Source organism: Phaethon aethereus, assembly GCF_964289735.1.
Source record: "Phaethon aethereus genome assembly, chromosome: 1".
NCBI classification, from domain to species: Eukaryota; Metazoa; Chordata; class Aves; order Phaethontiformes; family Phaethontidae; genus Phaethon; species Phaethon aethereus.
In genome coordinates this window covers 112,896,571-112,913,667 of record NC_138575.1, presented here as the reverse complement: position 1 = coordinate 112,913,667, position 17,097 = coordinate 112,896,571, and the positions used below count along the sequence as shown (strand labels likewise).

At 37.0% G+C, this 17,097-nt stretch overlaps 1 protein-coding gene across 3 annotated transcripts in view; it reads right to left on the bottom strand.

Annotated features, from left to right (window-relative positions):
• NCAM2 (neural cell adhesion molecule 2) overlaps window positions 1-17,097 on the bottom strand; it is a gene marked incomplete at its 3' end in the record, with an annotated part of 311,617 nt that overhangs the window by 94,732 nt on the left and 199,788 nt on the right. For all 3 annotated transcript variants that reach the window (XM_081997216.1, XM_081997218.1, XM_081997217.1), the window contains one exon: window positions 11,015-11,165. In XM_081997216.1, coding sequence (XP_081853342.1) covers window positions 11,015-11,165 — 151 coding nt within the window. The remainder of the gene's footprint in view (window positions 1-11,014; window positions 11,166-17,097) is intronic.

Genomic DNA, 17,097 nt, shown 5'->3' with positions numbered 1-17,097 from the left:
CCTAAACAAAAAGAGCTTCACATTTTCCCTTTCAAAAAGTCTGGGTAAAAAGGCTTTGCAGACATTTCCCCAGCAGTCAAAAGCTCCAATATAGCAAAAAGGACACAGGATGACTGTGATAATGGCTTGATTCAGACAAATTATCTTACGTTGCATGATTTTTGAGTTCCTAGTCAGGAATGCATTAAGATACCTGGAGTGATGTTTCACTCAAAGAAAATAACTCTGGAAATACTTTTCTACAGTGCAAATAAAAGTTATTTTACATTTCTTATAAAAAATGAGTTGGAAGGGAGTAACTGTTTATAGAAACATAGAGTCATTTGGGTTGGAAGGGACTTTTAAAGGTCATCTAGTCCAACCCCCTGCAGTGAGCAGGAACATCTTCAACTAGATCAGGTTGCTCAGAGCCCCGTCCAGCCTGATGTTGAATGATTCCAGTATTTCATCACTCTCATTGTGAAAATTTTCTTCCTTAGATCTAGTCTAAATCTACCCTCTTTCAGTTTAAAACCATTGCTCCTTGTCATATTGCTACAGGCCCTGCTAAAAAGTCTGTCCCCAACTTTCTCATAAAGCCCCCTTTAAGTACTGGCAGGCTGCAATAGGGTCTCCCCGGAACCTTCTCTTCTCCAGGCTGAACCACCCCAGCTCTCTCAGCCTGTCCTCACAGGAGAGCTGTTCCATCCCTCTGATCATTTTTGTGGCCTCCTCTGGACCCCCTCCAACAGGTCCATGTCTTTCCTGTGCTGAGGGCTCCAGAGCTGGACACAGGACTCCATGTGGGGTCACACCAGAGCAGAGCAGAGCAGAGGGGCAGAATCATCTCTCTCCATCTTATAAAGAGATTTTGCTTTTTCTTGTATGCTCTTGATCACTAACTGTAGCATATTATGCTTAAATGGTTACAGAATTAGTATTTATCAGACAGAAACACACAATATTTTTAATATAAAATATAGCATGAAAAAATAGCAAATCTTAAAGCGAAGGCTTTGAAAACATAAGGTTGAGTATTTATATGTCTATAAAATCTGATCCTTCTAGTTTTCTCAGATAACTAAGAAACAAATTAAGCTAATAAACCTAACATGTAGCAAGAAATTATATCAACTGAAAATGAAGAATAACCAAGTAGAAATGAGAAAGCTGACCTTCTCATGTGTTAACATATGTTAAGGATACTTAAATGCAATATATATTCTATATAAAAAGAAAAAAAGCTTCCATGCAGATCAGTGAGAAATTTAAAACCATTAAAACATAAAAATATGCTCTGCTTAGCTTCTATATAACTCAGGATTAATTTACACCCGACAAAAAAAGCAATTCAGGGTGTAAATAAACTATTCTTTTCAAGCTTTTGTACATAAAGTACTACCAGTTAAGACAACAGACTGGACTTCTAAATAGCTAAATACAGACCCCAAAGACGGATGCAGTACTCCAGATGGGGTCTCACAAAAGGTGACTAGAGGGTGAGAATCATCTCCCTTGACCTGCTGGCCACGCTTCTTTTGATGCAGCCCAGGATACAATAAAGTTCGTATGTACGGGAAGAAGCTTGAACGGTGAAAGATGGAGTATTATTTTTTCGAGATGAGGTAATCCAAATGAAAAAGATGTCTAGAAGGAACAACGACTACATCACAAAGGTACAAAATAAAACAAAACTATCCTATGAGAGTAGGATTCTATAAGCGACTATAATTTTAGAATGGTATTTTAGAATAGTTAGTATGGCATCAGAATCAGCTAAACTCAAGCTGTTCATCTTCCCAAACCAGAAGGACACTGATGGGTCAGCACTCCAGTTAGGAGAAGGGGTTTTGGATAGCCTGCATAAGACAACTGTAAGAGAAGCAAACTCTGACCTGAAAACTGTCTCTAGCATTATAGATATCCTTATTAGGTATAATGCCTGACAATAGTGATTCAAGAACAGAGTAATACATCATCTGTGTTATCCAGAGGGTAATTCATGACTTCAAAGATCCAGCTCTGGTGTATGTTCGGTGTTATACATGAAATTGGATATGTCAAATTACCTGATTCAGCACATGTGTCCAGACAGCTATAATAGCAGACTAGTGTACAGAATCAGATTTGCACTTCTTAGTTTAAGAACATAGGTTTTCAAACTTTTGGCTATTTGTTCCTCAGTTTGTTTTCCTGGATCGTACAATGAAAATATATGACAGATTGTGAGGTCTAAGATGCTGGGAGTAGTAGTATATTATTGGAAGCCTTTCTCTTAGATGGTTAATACTGGCAGAAGTTTCCATCATCAAGGACTTTAATAAACCACATCTTCTAGCAACACTAGTAATTTCCTTGCCATCCATCTTTGTCGTGGTTTAGCCCCAGCCGGCAGCTAAGCACCACGCAGCCGCTCACTCACTCCCCCTCCCCCAGTGGGACGGGGAAGAGAATTGGAAAAAAAACCTCGTGGGTTGAGATAAACACGGTTTAATAGGACAGAAAGAAAGAAGGGAACAACAATGATAATACCAACAAAGGAATGTACAAGAACAAGTGATGCCCAGTACAGCGATTGCTCACCACCCAGTGATCGACAGCCCGTCCCCGAGCAGCGATTTCCGCCCCCCGGCCAACTCCAGTTTATGTACTGGGCATGACGTCAGATGGTAGGGAATGTCCCTTTGGCCAGCCTGGGTCAGCTGTCCCGGCTGTGTCCCCTCCCAGCTCCCCGTGCACCCCCAGCCTCCTTGCTAGCAGGCCAGCACAAGAAGCTGGACTGGCCTTGACTGCTCAGCAGCAACCCAAAACATCAGCACGTTATCAACAGTTCCTCATCCCAAATCCAAAACACAGTCTCACACTGGCTTCTGTGAAGAAAACCAGCTCTATCCTGGCTGAAACCAGGACAATCTTGTAAAAGTAACTTAATTTTTTGTAACTCTGCCACAAATTAACTTGCCTTCTATCTTTCTCTTGTATTTTCTCCCACATGCCTTTGTTAATATTTTGGAATTAATAGCTTTTACTTGGAGATAAAGTACAAGAACCTCCCCCAGACAGGTACAATAACTGTCAATTATTCCTTGCAACAAGAAATAATATTAGAAAGATTTAACAAATGAGGCCAGGTGATTAGATTATAATATATAATCATCCTTAAAAGGAAGAGAGGAACTACAGAACTTCAGTGATACTGACTTTCAGTTTTACTGCTACTATCACGATCATGTGGCTGCAAGAAAAAATGTGCAAGATCTGCATGTGAAGTTTCCAAATAGAAAAGAAAATGAAACATATATACACTAACTTTTAAATTGCCATGATTATTAGCTAAAACTAGAGCTTTTTTCAGAATCCAGCTGATCATTTTGAAAGTTTGAGATCAGCAGTTTTGCAGAGGTAGATGTTTCTTTCACAGCAAGTGACAGGAAACACCTCTCTCAGTAATGTTTCCTTTTCTCCTGTCCCATTCTCTTTGTTCCTCTCAAAATTTCCCCAACACAGAAAAAAAAATTAGGTATCATGAAGATAAGGTATATTTCTGCTAGATGCAAAGTATGTTGTTGATAATGGCACCTTCAACCTTAAGAAAATGGTGGGCAAAGAATGCAGGCATAGTTTTGATGCTTGGTGCTGCCAGAGTCACAGAAATCCAATGTATCTATTTTTCTTCATCTTCTACCTGACATTAAGGAATTGTGTTTGGCTGGCCACTTTTTAAAAAAAAAACACAACAACCCACAAACCAAAGAAAAAACCCAAGCAATTTTAGTTTCATAGAAATATCTGCTGTGAATGAATACACCTGTCTGAAATTATCTAAACATGTCTAAAGCAGGAGAAGAAATTATCAAGAAATCATAGCTAGGTAAAATAAGCTAAGTATGTCAATAGTGGTATTTCAAAGAAACTGTCCATATATATCTATCAGTCATTTTTTATGTCAGTAAATCACTAAGAACAGTGGCCATCAGACTAGAATAGGAAGACTGCCCCTACAGATCTCTCACACTAGCAGTAATGTTTATATTAGTAATAAAATGATCAGGTGTTGCCAATTACTGACACATTATTTTTGGATGGCACCAGTTTGTATCAGTATTTCAATTGTTACATGTGTTCCATGGCAGAATTACTGGAATAATTTAGAATGGCCAAACATCTAACATCATATATTGTAACACATAATTCTCTTATAGCCAAAAGTGAAAAACTGCAATGCCTTCCTCAAACCAGGATCCTAACATTTCTCTCTCGTCCTCTCTTACTGGCCACATTTTTAGAACAAAATACAGCTTAAAGGGGGCTTATAAGAAAGATGAGGACAGACTTTTTAGCAGGGCCTCTTGCAGTAGGACAAGGGGTAATGGTTTTAAAATGAAAGAGGGTAGATTTAGACTAGATCTAAGGAAGACAATTTTCACAATGAGGGTGGTGAAACCCTGGCACAGGTTGCCCAGTGAGGTAGTAGATTCCCCATCCCTGGAAATATTCAAGGTCAGGTTGGACGGGGCTTTGAGCAACCTGGTTTAGTTGAGGATGTCAGTAAATCAGATCCTTGCAGACGGTTTGGACTAGATCACCTTTAAAGGCCCCTTTCAACCCAAAGAATCTATAATTCTGTGATTCTATACTAAAATTCCAAACAGCATTGCTGAAATTACCATGTATACCCAACTCCATTTCCAACATGTTGTGCCCCTAAACCTGTGCCTTACATTTCTCATAGCTTCACTACGGTGCGCTCAAACTCACCCAGTATTTCTGTCTTTACTTTAGCTATATGCGGCTCAGAGCAGTGCAGAGGGCCGTGGCCTCAGATATTGCAACCAAAGCTACATGCCTCAGGTTTACTGTAGACAGGGATGTGCTAACCTAATGCCTTCAGGATGCTCTGACATAACTGAAGACTATTGAAAGATACCAACTTCAAATAATGGCAAGTATCCTACAGTTAAGGGAAGTTAATCAAGAAAAAAAAAAATCGAGGTTACAAATCTCAATTAAAAGATTTTTTTTGTTCAAGTTTCAAAGTTTCATCATCACACTTATAATACCAACTGATTATTCTCCTCATACTTCTCAGATGCGTTGCTTCTTTATCCTGGACGTATCTTGGGGGTATAGAGAAGGACAAAGGCCATATTGCTTTTTTTTTCATTCCCAGGTCATCATTGTATAATATAAATTACACTTAACATAATACAGAATTAATTGCAAAACTGAATTTTGCAAGTATGAAAACCAATTTAAAATTTATGCATTAATTATCAATGTAAACATTTAATATTTTTAGCCTGTAAGACCAACAAATGAAGTAGAATCACCTTCAAGGAAGCATCAGAAAACTCTTGCTTTTTTTTTACTTTTACTTTTCACAACTGATATGTGAAAAATTATGTCAGTAAGAAAAGATGCTAAAGCATACATACCTGTTAATAAGTAAATTTTTGGAAAGAAACAGAGTAAAACCTAAAATATTTTATTCATATTTTATTCAAATATTGATTGAAAATCGGATTTTTCTATTAAAAGAAAAATAGCCAACATGTTATTGAAAATCTACTTAAAATGACATCAAGCTTATTGCAAAGTCAACAAAAACATGTAGCATGAAGCTCTATTAGTTAAAAATTTAGCAAAATTCCTAACATGAAGATTGCACTTTAACAAGTCATTCACATATATATGCCAAATTTTTTAAGATTGAATTTCTGTTCTAAAGTATGATTACAGCCTTTTGGGCCAAAGAATAAGTAGATTTACTATACAGATGAATAAAGTATAACTTTAGCCACTTTGCAACATTTATTGTTGCAACATCAGAAAAAGACAACAACGATGCATTTATTGTTTTGATGCAGACATTATTTACTGTCTGCTTCAGTACAGGGAGTTTTGGTGAAATGTTTTTTGTAAAGCGACTTTATGTGATAAACCTCATGTTTTGCTCAGTATTCAATATTCTTATCCCCTTTCAGCGACTGCAGTGGCATACCAAATTTGCTTCAACGCAAGTGCACAAGGTAGTCAACGAAGGAAAATTTTAAATCTTACAAGTGACTTCATGAGCTCTAAAGTCATGTCAAAATTATGACATATATTTCATGATGCTGAAGATTGACCTTTTCCATCTTTACTTTCTCATTTTAAGCTATAAATTTGACAGGAAGGAATGTAACTACAGCCAATAGTATTTTAGTAGAAAAGATGCAAAATTTTCCAGACTATTCCAACATTTTGTTTCTCATGATCGCTTTTCCTGGCATTTGTCTCTTTCTTAGGTCATATGATTGTGTTTACCAGTTTTGTTTTCTGGCTGTGATAACAAGATAGGGTTGGGCACCCATGGTTAATAGCTGAAGGGAGGGTGTAAAGGAGATGGAGCCAGGCTCTTTTCAGTGGTGTCCAGTGACAGGCCACGAGGCAACCCCTTCCAATCTCAATCATTCTGTGATTCTGTGAGTAGTGACAGGATGTTGATGCACCAATTTCTTTTAACAGAAATGAAGTCCAAAGTATGAACTGTCTGCATTTATTACAATTTATGATAGCAGTAGGTAGCTGAAGCATTTGTGACATTTGTCACAACATTTGTGACATCCTGCACATAGTAGTATTATTTTCACTGATTCAAAGCCTTGCTTCCTTGAAGGTAAATAAAATTTGTAGCTGAACGTGTTCAACTTTCTTTTAAGTAATGCTGTGCATTTTTGCAAAGATGAGGTTGATTTCAAATCATGGTGGGAAAAAGAATAAATATTGTTTCTGATAAACAATACAGTAGTATAGTAAATACTGCACAGGTGTCTTTACAGGTAAAGACTATGTTGCACATGCTACACAATTTGGTTTTGGTACCACTGAATGTTGGTACTTAACTAATAAGGAATATAACTACAAAATTCAGGTTTGGATGAAAACCAGTAGTAGGAAAAACTCCTAATGTTTGGAAGACACTTTAAATTATGCAAATGAGATTTTTTTAGAAATTGTTTTCTAAGAAATCATATTTGTCAACCACTCACATGGCTGATCCCATACAAAAATGCACCATTTTACTGAATGCAATATGTTTGTGATAGTTGATTATATCAAAAAACACTAGCCTTTGTGTACATTTAGGAAGTAGGCATTTTTGGACCATCCGGCACATCTAATAACTGCAGTATCAATATAGAAACTTGGGAGTTCTAACTGAAAGAGAGTGATGTGAAAACTAGTGAATACAGCTACAAAAGACTGTAAGTTAGGATGCTTCCGGGGTGGTATACGGAAAAACGGAGACTTTTCCAAAGAACATAACTTAATAAATTTTCTCCAGTAACAGGAGTATTCTCCAAAGGAATTGGCACTTGGTGACACCGAGCAATTATGAAGACCAGCATCTTACACAATGTGTGCACCCAGGAGTACACAATTAAGTGCTGTGAGTACTTCTGACTGTGTTCATGACAACTTGAACACAATAAAAGGAAAATTTTAAGGGCAAGTGGAGAGCCAGTTTTAAGAATCATAGACTGCTGATCATTACTGGCTTGTTTAAATCCTTTCCAACTTAGTAATGCTATCCTAAGAATAACACTATGAAGAAAGATTATCCAACATATCAAACGTGTCAAAATTATGATTTTTCATTCTCTAATTCTAATCATTGCAGTGAATAATTTGTGGAACCGAAGAAATATTATGTTCTCTCATCAGAATTTGTCATCTTTGTCAGGCCTGCATTACGTGCATTTTAAGATTCCTTTATATGCCTAGCATATACATTTCAGAATAATTATGTCTCAGCTAAAAAACAAAAAATACCATGTAGAAATGTAATCGTCTGCATAGGCAATCCGTAACTTTGAAAGGCACCTGATAGTCTTATATGTACAAATCGAGTTGTAATTCACTGGTGTTTGTACATTTATCTTCCTCAGGCCCTTCTGGAAACCTCATCTTAGCGTATCTCCTGCTTTATCTATTTTTTATCTATTTCCATCATGGTTTTTATTAAAAAAAAGAAACCTCTATTTCTCTATATATAATAAATATACAGATAATCACACAACTTAATACCCAATACCTAGTATACGTCATATATGCCATCACAGAGGAGCTTTGCAATCAGTTACTTGTATTATTATTGTCATTATTATTATTATGCAATACACACTAGGCTTCATACGTGTAATTAAATTTTGCAGTTAATGAAATCCATTAGTAAATATTATTCATAATGGTATCTTTCTTTTTCATATCATTTTTATTTGTTTTTCATACTTAAGATAAGGAGAACTAAACATAACTAAACACAAAGAACACTTGGTAGGAAGAAAACCGTATAAATGTCTCTGGGGTCCCTATGATTCATGTCTGTCTAGCATTTACTTCAAATAAAAAGCAGGGTTAACTGTGCCCGATTGGTATCAAACCTGATAATCTCTTCCTGTCCTGGAGCACTACTCTTATCATCAAGAGCAACCCCAGCAGAGAGCAAAGATAAAGTACAGAAACTCTGTGCAACCCTCCTGCCCGTTTAAGTCGCTGATGGGGCTCAGTAAGTGAAAGGATGGGACAGTGACACCAGAGCACTCCGTGTCTCCATTAGGCCTGTTTAACTGCAGCGACATTTAAGGATGTGATGGGAGCATGTTCCTCTCCTGACTACATAAACTGTCAAACGTGTTAAAACATATGTAGAAAACTGCTGTAGCTTTGTTATTAACTTACAGAATAGCATAGGTGCATTGATTAGCCCTATCTAAGAACTATGGAAAAATATAAGCCATTAAATCTTGCTTATTTATTTATATTTTTATTTTAATTTTAAAATAGTTTTTGAGGTTTATACTAGTATATTATTAAAAATAATTAAAATTCTGCTAAAATGGCTCACAAGTGATAATGCAAAGAGCCGGCCATACCTCAAAAAATCCTTCTCAAAACTGGTTTTGAAGGGAACAAAATGAAAATAATTGAAGTGAAAATTAAAATATTTTGAAGAGTTTTATGCAATTTGGTAAATTACTATTTGGAAAAAAAAAAGTAAAAAACCCAGAACACAACGTTTGTAATTACAATTAACATGCAGAAAAAATATCACTTGGGAAATAATACGAGAAGATTAAAAACATTTATTCAATACCAACTTCATGGAATCTCATAACAATTCCCTCTGTTTGCCCATTTTGCTACGCGAATACAAATTAATTGTTTAGTTTTTGAACCTGTACCTTTTGCTGAAAGTCTCTAGCCTGCAACTTACAAAGTGAAATAACTGGAATGAAGGATGACTATGACACCTGTTTCATAAAAGAACGTATTTGTAGCGTCTATTAAGGCATAAATTCAGACTTAAGCCAATATGCTATTCCATTTTCTTGTACACTATGTTTGATTGTTCTCACACATACACAAAATTAAATCTGCCATACCATAAAAAGAACATGTTACTTTTCAATTCTTAGCATGTTCTAAAACTTTCACCCTGAAAGGTGTCTTAGACTAAAATAATGTATTGTATCAATCCAGAGATTTTGTTGTGCCTTTTAGTATGAATTCTCTGCTGTTAATAAATTCTTAAATTGCCCATGTTTCATAAAATGGGGTGCATCCTATATCTCTCTTCTGAATACAAAAGGTATTAAAATTTAATCTTAAAGCATAATGGTTGCATAACCTTAATCAAACAATGTATTTCATATCCCTATGTGTAGAGTAGGACAGGATTTTACAGAAATTTTACAGGAACTTCAGTGGACTTGCATTTTTACCTAGTAAAATATTTTTTTTTCCTTTATATACATAGAAAAGAAATAATTATCAGTGCACCAGTGCATTCATTACGGAAACAAATACAGTAAATTAAAATGTTCCCAAAAGAATAATAATATTTTGCAAAGTTTCAAATCCCTTCATATGTCTATTTATTGAAGAATAGCTATGTTAAAGCTATTAATAAATACTTTATTTATTTCTTAGGTCTTCTGGGTTGGCAAATCTCACCATTCCTAACATCCAATTACAGCTTTGACCATTTCTCATTTTCCTTTCAGATTTATTTCCTATGTCATAATGTACTGCTTGCCTGCTAAAAAGATGGAAAATGGAACTGTATACTGAAGTCACTTTCAAAACTCTTCAGCAAATCACTCAGTTGATAGTCTGCAAATGTTACTAATCTTTCTTTGCCACAGATCCCATTACAATTTCTGTCTTCCCACTGGAAAGACTTTCCCTGTTCAGAGTCTTAATCTCAAACAGGCGCACTCAAGCTATATTCCCAATGTAGAAGAAATGTATCTAGAAAATCTCTAGCAAAATAAAATGGTGATGAAATATATTTTTTTGTTTTCATTTTTTGAAGACCTTTGCTTTGAAGAACAGTTTGAAGAGATAATTTTCTAATGAATTTTTGTATACTTCAAATTTATATCCTCTGATTGGCTTGTATAGCATCAAACTATTATCTAAGCAAAACCAATCTCCTTTTCTCCTGGATAAAATGCAAGAGCGTTGAATAAAGCAGCCTGTCCATAAAGCAGCCTGTCTAAAAAAGGTTGTCACAAGCTTGTGAACTCCAGAAGGGGTTTTAAGAAGGGCTAGAGACTTGTTGGGGGTTAGTAAAACAGAGAACTAGGGAAAAAAGAGAAGACTCTTGAATCTTAGAAGGTTAAGCTCCAGACTGAGATGTTGCTCAAATCAATCCTTACATTATCCCACCGATTACTTTTCACCCACAGTAGTCTCCCCAAGCCCACAGATTTGAAGTTATTAAGCTTAGCCTTAAGTAAGTGGGTAATACCACTGGAATATTATCTCAGATGAAATCCTGTCCTGCTTAAATCACTGACAAGGGTCTAGTCAACTTCAGAAAAGACAGGATTCCTCCACAGAATTCAGTATCACTAAATACAGAAGGACATGCTTTAAACAACAAATTTAAACATGAATTACCAGGAAAAAACTGACCTTCCATTAAGAATGTACTTTTTTTCTTTTAAAACAAATTTAAAAGAGAAAACAAAATATTAGAACTTACATTCAATATCAAGGTACATGCTCTTTTGGTGCCCACCAATTCTACTTGCAGCTTCACAGTCATATCTCCCTGAATCTGTTAACTTCACATCTTTAATATGCAGTGACGATTTTCCATGCTGCCCTTTGACTTCTATACGGCCATCTGGGCTCTGTTTACATTGATTCAGGAAAAAGAAAGGTTTTATATATATATTTATATTTATGTATGTTTTATATATCAAACACCATTGATAAATATGACTGAAAGCATTTCTTCACCTATGGTGAAGTTATTACTCATAGCTAAGCAACTTCTAAATTTGTCAAATAACTTAAAAAAAATATAGAAAAATATGATCTGTTTCTAGGCACAATAATCTCGGGAATAAGTACATGCTTAAAGGAACATTGTCAAGGTAAACCACAAAATGTATTCACTTATGACTGGAATAGTGAACTGCATACTCAAAACCTGTTTGTGATCTCACTCATTTTCTTATGATGCTGCAGTTTATGCAAATGCATAGATGAAAAATCATAATATCTTAGATTACAGGCAGCTTTATCTCTCTTGTCAGTAAAAATGTAACTGTGAAACTGAATAGAAATACCCCCCCAAACAATGACGAAACCACAAATCCAGTCATAGATTTATTGTCATTATTCACATTTTCTTGTCACAAGCTCAAAACTGTTAAAAAACAGCATCAATAAATTCAACTGGAATTTCTGGATTTCATTTCCATATCATTGCATGGAAAACAGCAAGGGAGAAAAATGAATGCTGGCTTTTGATTTTCTATAACATAAATTCTATATTTAGCAACTTCATAAAAATCCTTCTGCATAACACCTCCCCACCCCCCGCCCAAAACGATTTGAATTTCAAGAGTAGGGAAAACTAAATTAAAACAAAAATTAAAAATCCACTCCTTGACAGTTCAATCTTCATGGAATAGTATACCTGAGGAAGAAGAAGTTATTTTTAGTCTGGTTCTGCTCTTTACTTGTTTTGTAGCTTTGGGAAACCTGCTTTACTTCTTTTTTTTCACTTTTTCATTTGAGGAAAAAAAAAAGTTGACAAAAATACTGATATTTACCTACCGTCATTATTGAGGAAGGTGGAAAAGGGAAAGAAAACGAGTAATTATTTCACTGTACCACATTTCAACTGGAAATACTTTAATGACCAATCCTATAAATACATACACTCAAGTTTACTGCTTTCTACATTAAAAACTTACAAAGTGGTGGCTGATATTTAAGTGACTGAGCTTTTAACTCTGTACAAGTGTTTCTTCACCAAATACAGGAAAAAGGCACACAATTTAAAACTTAAAATATTTGACATAAAGCAGTCATGTAAAGCATTCTGTATAACATAATTTTTATGGAAAGGAATGTATTCTGATCCCACATCAGACTCCAAGAACATTGAATTTTGTTTCCTGTGAAAACCTCACAGCATAGGTGCATAAATTAAAGTTGTGGAATTCTAATGCAACAGCAAATCTAAAAGCCTCCAGATTGGTAAAAATTAGTAACTAAGACCACTTAGTTACCCTTAAGTCATTTTTAATGTTAAAAATTCTATTTTCATTATATCTTTGAAAAAGGAAAGAGAAAAGTTATGAAGTTAATAGGAAACACGTTACAGTACTGAATGTCATGTTTTTTGGAGGGATTACTTAGGATAATTAAAATGCAATTGTATGACATAGTTAATAACACTATTATTTACTTATGGACTATTTTTTTCTTTTTAGAACATAAAGTATGTAGTACAATGGTAAACCTATATTATCCCTACCTAAAATGTACATATACTTCAGCAATTTTATTTCTGATTTTACCTTCATTATAAATATTTCCCCGAGACGTCACATTTGAAACTGTGAGAAGATATATGCTGAAACAACCTGTGAATATGAATCATAGATACAGTACTAAATACTGTATTATTGATTCATTAAGAGCTGCCATCCTAAAGCACTAAGATAGCTCTATAAAACAGAGAGTAGTAGTAGAGAACAGGTATTTTGAGAAAAATATTCTCTTTGCCCTTCCTTATTTTTGTATTAAATATATTATATATAATATATATTCTATATATTATATATAATATTTGGTATATTTATATCTATAGTATTTATTCTGCCCTTCCTGACAGCAGTCTCGCAATCGCTAGCCTTTGTTCTTGTAGGGGACTTCAACTCACCAGACATCTGCTGGAAGTATAACACGGCAGAGAGGAAACAATCTGGGAGGTTCCTGGAGTGTGTGGAGGATAACTTCCTGACACAGCTGGTGAGTGAGCCCACCAGGGGAGGTGCCTTGCTGGACCTGCTGTTTACAAACAGAGAAGGACTGGTGGGAGATGTGGTGGTTGGAGCCCGCACTGTCTTGGGCTTAGCGACCATGACATGATAGAATTCACAGTTCTGAGTGAAGTAAGGAGGGGGATCAGCAAAACTGCTACCATGGACTTCCGGAGGGCAGACTTCAGCCTGTTCAGGTCATTCATGAGAGAGTCCCTTGGGAGACAACCCTGAAGGGCAGAGGGGTCCAGGAAGGCTGGGCAGTCTTCAGAAAGTAAGTCTTAATGGTGCAGGAGCAGGCGATCCCCATGTGCCTTAAGAAGAGCTGGTGGGGAAGGCGACCGGCCTGGCTGAACAGGGAGATTTTGCTGGGACTAAGGGAAAAGAGGAGAGTTTATCACCTCTGGAAGAAGGGACAGGCAACTCACGAAGAGCACAAGGTTTTTGTTAGGTCAAGCAGGGACAAAATTAGAAAGGCAAAAGATCAGCTAGAATTCAATCTGGCCCCGGTCATAAAGGATAACCAAAAATGTTTTTACAAATATCTTAGCAACAAAAAGAGAGGCAAGGAAAATCTCCATCCCTTACCGGATGTGGGGGGAAACATTGTCACCAAGGATGAGGAAAAGACTGAGGTACTTAATTCCACCTTTGCCTCAGCCCTTAATAGCCAGACCAGGTATCCACAGGGTATTCAGCCCCTGGAGCTGAAAGACAGGGATGGAGAGCAGAATAAACTCCCCATAATCCAGAAGGAAGGAACTAGTGACTTGCTATGTCACCGGGACACCCACAAGTCTATGGGGCCTGATGGGATTCACCCGAGAGTACTGAGAGAGCTGGCGGAGGAGCTTTCCAAGCCACTCTCCAACACTTATCAGCAGCCCTGGTTAACAGGGGAGGTCCCAGACAGCTGGAGGCTTGACAGTGTGACACCCATCTAGAAGAAGGGCTGGAAGGAGGATCCCAGGAACTACAGGCCTGTCAGCCTCAGTGCCAGGGAAGATTATAGAATGGTTCATTTTGAGGGCACTCACAGGGCATGTGCAGGACAACTAAGGGATCAGGCCCAGACAGCACGGGTTCACAAAAGGCAGGTCCTGCTTGACCAACCTGATCTCCTTCTATGACCAGGTGACTCGCCTAGTGGATGAGGGAAAGGCTGTGGACGTTGTCTACCTGGACTTTAGTAAAGCCTTTGACAGCGTCTCCCACAGCATTCTCCTGGAGAAACTGGCGGCTCATGGCTTAGACAGGTGTTCTCTTCGCTGGCTAAAGAACTGGCTGGATGGCCGAGCCCAGAGAGTTGTGGTGAGCAGAGTTAAATCCAGTTGGTGGCCGGTCACAAGCGGTGTTCCCCAGGGCTTTGTTCTGGGGCTGGTCTTGTTCAATATCTTTATTGATGATCTGGATGAGGGGATTGAGTGCTCCCTCAGTAAGTTTGCAGATGACACCAAGTTGAGTGGGAGTGTTGATCTGCTGGAGGGTAGGAAGGCTCTGCAGAGGGATCTGGACAGGCTGGATCGTTGGTCCGAGGTCAACTGTATGAGGTTTATCAAGGCCAAGTGCTGGGTCCTGCACTTCGGCCACAACAACCCCATGCAACGCGACAGGCTTGGGGAGGAGTGGCTGGAGAGCTGCCTGGCAGAAAAGGACCCGAGGGTGCTGGTTGACAGCCGGCTGAACATGAGCCAGCAGTGTGCCCAGGTGGCCAAGAAGGTCAACAGTATCCTGGCCTGTATCAGAAATCATGTGGCCAGCAGGAGTAGGGAAGTGATTGTGCCCTTGTACTCGGCACTGGTGAGGCTGTACCCCGAATACTGTGTTCGGTTTTGGGCCCCTCACTACAGGAAGGACATGTTGTTGCTCGAGCCTGTCCAGAGGAGGGCAAAGAAGCTGGTGAGGGGTCTGGAGCACAAGTCTTATGAGGAGCGTCTGAGGGAACTGGGGTTGTTTAGTCTGGAGAAGAGGAGGCTGAGAGGAGACCTTATCGCTCTCTACAACTACCTGAAAGGGGGTTGTGGCGAGGAGGGTGTTGGTCTCTTCTCCCAACTAACTAGTGATAGAACGAGAGGAAATGGCCTCAAGTTGTGCCGGGGGAGGTTTAGATTGGATATGAAGAAAAATTTCGTTACGGAGAGAGTGGTCAAGCATTGGACCAGGCTGCCAAGGGAGGTGGTGGAGTCGCCACCACTGGAAGTGTTCAGAAAATGTGTAGACGTGGCACTTCAGGGTATGGTTTAGCAGGCTTGGTGGTGTTGGGTTGACTTTTGGACTTGCTGACCTTAAAGGTCTTTTCCAACTTTAATGATTCTGTGATTATTATATATCATAAGGCTACAATGATGAGCCAAATTTTTTCTTATTATTTTCTCCTTGCACAATAGAAAGTGTCTTTCTGTGAAATTATATTGACCTATAGCTGTAACAACACATTGACTGAAGTTCTTTCACCATGATTTTCTGAATTCAACTAGCTCACTTTTATGTTTCCAGTAACAGGTTATTAGAAGCATATATTGAAAAAATAAAAAAATATTGAATTAAATATGTATGTATTCCAAATGGCAATTCTTCACTCTCTGAAAAACAAGCATGTACTAGTTGTATCTTCGGGGCAGTGTGGTCAACAAGATTCCTGTAAAAGGAATTAAATTATCTATAATCCTCACTGAAGTCACTAGAGGTATTTTTACAGAATTATAGAATTTGCAGTGGTGTTTTGAATTTGTCAATAAAGGAAAATTTTATCAGTTCAATATTAATCCCAAATATTATACTTTACTGTATAACTCACTATATATTTCACTATAATTAATTCCATACATTCCAAAGCGCAGATGAGAGAGCTAATTGATGTTTAAAAAAAAAAAAAAGGTTAACAGAAATAAGCTTTTACAGTAACTTCTCAATCTTGTTTTTAGTTCATCGAATTATTTTCTAATACTGCTGGAAAAAATTACTTTGATATGTATGCATTTGGTCTGTACTCAAAATAACTTTCCTATGTTCTCATGTATGAGAAAAAAAAATCGTATTGAAATATGGACGACGTAATATACCTTAGGTTTATAGTTAGGGAAAAAAAACCACCTAATACATACTCTGAATGATAAGAGACTTTTGCATGACCACATAGTCTATTCTCATCATCAAATACATGTAAGAAGTATTTTGAGAGGGATCTACTATGTTAAGCAAAGTTCACAAATCCAAATAAAACACGTAACAATTGCAGGCAAGAAAATTTGGTTTAAATTATCATAAAAATATGTATTTACTAAAATTAATGTCTACTTTTTTCAAAATTGTCTGAAAATGATTACAATAGTCCCTTTGAAATTGCTTATAAAGTAATGTGAAATATGTAAAAAGATGTTTTCTGCTGCATTGCTCAGAATGTTTTTTGTCCTGTGGCTTCTTCATGAACAGTTTAAGAAGTTCTGTTCTCTGGTCCTATTCTGCAGATGGATTAGTGTATAATTGCATTAATTTTTCTGCAAACATGGTACAATACCTGGTTAAAAATATACTGTTTGTCTGACATTCCTAAACAGAGACAGAAGTCAAAGAAAACAAGAGTGCAAATACAGACCAAGAAAATTCCATTAATAAATAAATAAAAAAAATATTTTGAAGCAGTTGCCTATGGCTAGAGAGGATTCCTAGAATATGCTGGAGATTAACATGTGCAAATGCAAAATGCTAGATAGCATGATGAATTTTCATAAGGACTTTAAAAAATACTAGTGTGGCTGTATTATATTGTTCTGTGTTGTAGGTC